The 3,796-nt window shown below is 47.6% G+C and overlaps 1 protein-coding gene across 1 annotated transcript in view; it reads right to left on the bottom strand.

The window, feature by feature from the left end:
• Positions 1–2,575: 2,575 nt before the first annotated feature.
• Positions 2,576–3,796, bottom strand: part of T265_02676 (hypothetical protein) — a gene marked incomplete at both ends in the record, with an annotated part of 55,397 nt that continues 54,176 nt past the window's right edge. The window contains one exon of the mRNA XM_009166978.1: positions 2,576–2,929. Coding sequence (XP_009165242.1) covers positions 2,576–2,929 — 354 coding nt within the window. The remainder of the gene's footprint in view (positions 2,930–3,796) is intronic.

Here is a 3,796-nt window from a genome sequence, read left to right as displayed (position 1 = left end):
ATATCTTCCAGTTGTGAAGTGCGGCGAACTCTAGTTGGTGCTTGTTTAACATTCAGTTGGAAAACATCTGCAGCAGAAAAAGGGAGACTATTCGTCGGTGTGTTTCGGCTGGTCAGTTGCTTCAATGCTGCACCAATGAAACCAAACCCCTGTCCTATTCCATTGAGCACTAGTGCACAAAATGTGGCCCCTAAAGATTTTACGACCCACAGTATAATCAAGGATAAAGAAGCCGGCGTCCGATGAAACCATCGAATTCTGGGACTACCAGGCACTCCAAGTCATTACCCTACCACCGGAGATAAAATGTGCCACTTGCCGACACTGTTGAACGGGCTAGGGGAGAGGACGACTGTTATTGGCGGCCTGCCGAGTAGAGCTAACGTACATCCTTGAATAACATGCATCCCATGAAAAGAACATGTGAACGATAAAAGCAAACACATCGCACAGAAGACAAGCAAAATTCATGTGAACTATAACCCGGTATGAAATTACGGACGGTCACGTGCGTAAAACTAGCTCATAACAGGAGAAGAACAGTTAAAGGAAGGATGGAGACTTCAAGGATATTCAAGGCCTAGAAGACACCAGTGAGAGACTGAAACTATATTTTCACCACACAGTCATGAGTAAAAGCACCACAAACATGGAAGACAGAATTCTCAATCCCCCACACAGTGGTTTCCAAGTTCCCGCGTAAAACCCGCATACCAAAGTGGTTTCCACCGTGTGCTTTAGCAAACGTACGCGGAAGAGGATAACAGAGGCATAAACGGACGACAATGACGGCAACTTCCAACAAACCGATGTAAGTTAATCCGAGTTTCCGATGCTTGATTGAAAGGAAAAAGCTTTGACGGCGATGATTTTAACACAGGAAGCCCACCGACTGCGTGTTGGGTCACATTCTGGTAGTAGTATTATTAACCAGGGTTATCAAGCGGGAAATCGACGAAAACCGGACTTTTATGCATCCAAACCACATAGCTAGTTGATCGCCTTCATTTGATCAAAGGACTACGAGACTCTGGCTACACCAAGCCCAACTAAACACAAATAGAGACCAGTTCATCGATTTTTAGCGAACTCCTTAACCTAAAAACAATCTGACATATTTAAGCACTACGGACGCAATGTTCCTCCCGGAATGGAGAAAAGTTCCGTGAAATCGGTGAAAAAACAGTGAGGGTTTCCTGTATTTTTTCTCAAAAGAATGCAACCTAGCGTTGCATATTGCAACCGTAACAGATAATGTAACCCCGGTACCGTAGGCGGACTTCGCCTCCCCAAATTCAAAAGCCCAAATATTAATATCGACATAATAAAAGATCGTTTATCAGGCGAAACGAATCGTAGTCCATCTGAAGTAGCTTATTTTCAAAGGATTCGGTACGAGAATGCATGTCAGTGTACAAGCATACTTCCAAGGAACACTTCCGTCCCAGAGGTGAGAGCAGCACACAAGTTCCTAGCACCAACAACACCCGCGGCGTCATCAGCAGGGTCGCTCTACTTGCTGAGAACACCAGAGCGGGTGAGCGGAAGCACACTACAACTGACGAATTTATACTTAAACTTCCACTCAACCGAAACCCAATGGAAATTATCCCTTTGCGGGTCTCAGGACTAGGACCGACCGTCTTATTCGCCATGCCTCACACTCAGTTACAGTTTATGTGCACCTGAATATACTAACGACCTTAAACATCTCGAACACAACTTCCAAATCCAGTAAGCTTCTCTAATTGGTTGCGTTTAATGTTTGCCTACTGAAGTAAGCAGTCACTCATCTGTAGCACTCTTTCGGTGCCTAACTGCCATGGCACCCGAAGGTTGCTGGGATACTGCCAAGTTGCCCAAGCCTAGACAGGGGAGGTCGATAGGCAGAGGTCGGGTTCGAACCACGGATCTTCCGGTCAGTAAATTCGCGCTCTAACCACTTGGGCCGTCTCATGAAGTAAGCAGAACAAAAAGTGGTTCTTGGCCACGCAGCGGATTCCATCTGCACTGATATGTGCCGCCTAACAAACACAGCGATCCAGGACGCAAGTAATGTACCTCGCTCACTTACATATTCCGGCTACGCACCTCTGGTGATGCTGAGGCCGGATATATGTCCAGCCATCAAGCGGACGCGTCTCTACTTGATTGGATAACTGTTAGTAGTCGCCTCTGCACTGTTCATTTCAAAAACATCGCTCAGCTGTAGCATCCTTTCGGTGCCTAACTGCCATACCGTCCGAAGGTTGCACGAGGGCTGGGATATTACCAGGTTGCCCAAGCCTAGACAATGGGAGTCAAGAGCCAGAGGTCTGGTTCAAAACACGGGCCTTCCGGTCAGTGAATTCGCGCTCCAACCAAGTGAGGTACCTCGCCGAAGGTGCGATGGACCTCACTTACTCGGGACTTTTTCGTAGACGTTGCTGTTCATTTAGCAGCAGTGCCGACCATCCGGGCCTGGTGTTGTCATGTTGGAGGGTCCATATCTCAAGCTGAACTTCTGTTGTTGATCGCGGGATGGTATCCATGCTCCATCCATCCAATGGTTGTGTTGAACTGCTCCTTGAAGTGTTCAACCCATCACACCAGACGACTTTGAATGAACATTCGTTCCGTCTTTTTCGCACATTGCTTCGCTGACACTTTTTTTACTGGTAAATTGAGTTGCCTGAAATAGGGTGTGGCTGCTGCCTTCATTTAGTCGAGTCAGAAGGCTTGGACAAACATCTACGAAGGTTGAGAGAGGTAGCCTATGCGGACAGATGTGAGGCGTCTTCAAGTTCTCGACCACCGATTTCTCAGAACAGCTGTTGGTGTCAGATGGCATCCACGAACTCGTGACAAAGTAATTAGAAAACTGGTGTTTGTATGTGCGGCGATTACCCCAGTCGCGGAAACGACCCACCATCGATCCATGGAGGCTCGGCTATGTGCTACGCCTGCCGAAACAGTTTATCTAAATCGATATCCATCTACCTATCGCTTCAAGTGCCTTCTTCAGAATGATACAACATGCCAGGTAGACGCATGGGTTAGCATGAGGGTGGAAGAGATTGTGAAGGGTTACGTTGTCGTTGGTCAGGGCCGCCTTCGAAAAATGAAGTGTCCGTGACTAATCGGCGATCGGCTGTAGACACTGTTAGACATGGCGGTCTATCGGTGTCTGGGGCGTTCGTATTGGCAATTCATTTCCATCATCATCATCATCACCATCGACAACATGACATCAGTGTTCAACACCGATGCTTCACTGCCGTACAATCATGACTTATTTGAAAGAAGAATAAAGGTGGATGAAGAACGGACTTAGTGCTAGCTTAACACAATCATTCAGAGGTGCCTACACCTCCAGACATTCACTCAGGCAATCTGGATAGAAACTGACAACAAGAACGCCACTGACATCGGTTGGCAGCCATATCTTGTAGTGTCTCCAACAAGGTACAGTGAGGATCACGTCGTCCCCACCCTGGAAAGCGAGTAGCACCGACAGCATCCAAGCGTTTCGTAATCTCCTTCATACCCCTCTGTCAAGTCAAGGGTTGGCCACATCTCTGTTTACGCCAATCTGAGTTGGGCATGGAAAACAACACTCTCTTCGGCAAACGGTGTGCATAGGGCACGTCCCAATCAACGCACCTTCTGGTGCTGGAGAGATTCTTCAATGGAAGTACCCGTTTAACAACCGAACACCCGCTTACTAATTGCCTTTTCACGGATACGCCGATACCAACCCACACGAGCTATGGTTCTGAGGCAGGGATTGTCGACCACCTGAAGACATCTCAGTTCC

Source organism: Opisthorchis viverrini (genome assembly GCF_000715545.1).
Source record: "Opisthorchis viverrini unplaced genomic scaffold opera_v5_34, whole genome shotgun sequence".
Classification (NCBI taxonomy): domain Eukaryota; kingdom Metazoa; phylum Platyhelminthes; class Trematoda; order Opisthorchiida; family Opisthorchiidae; genus Opisthorchis; species Opisthorchis viverrini.
The sequence above is the reverse complement of the archived record's forward strand: the minus strand, read 5'-3'. Positions and strand labels throughout refer to the sequence as shown.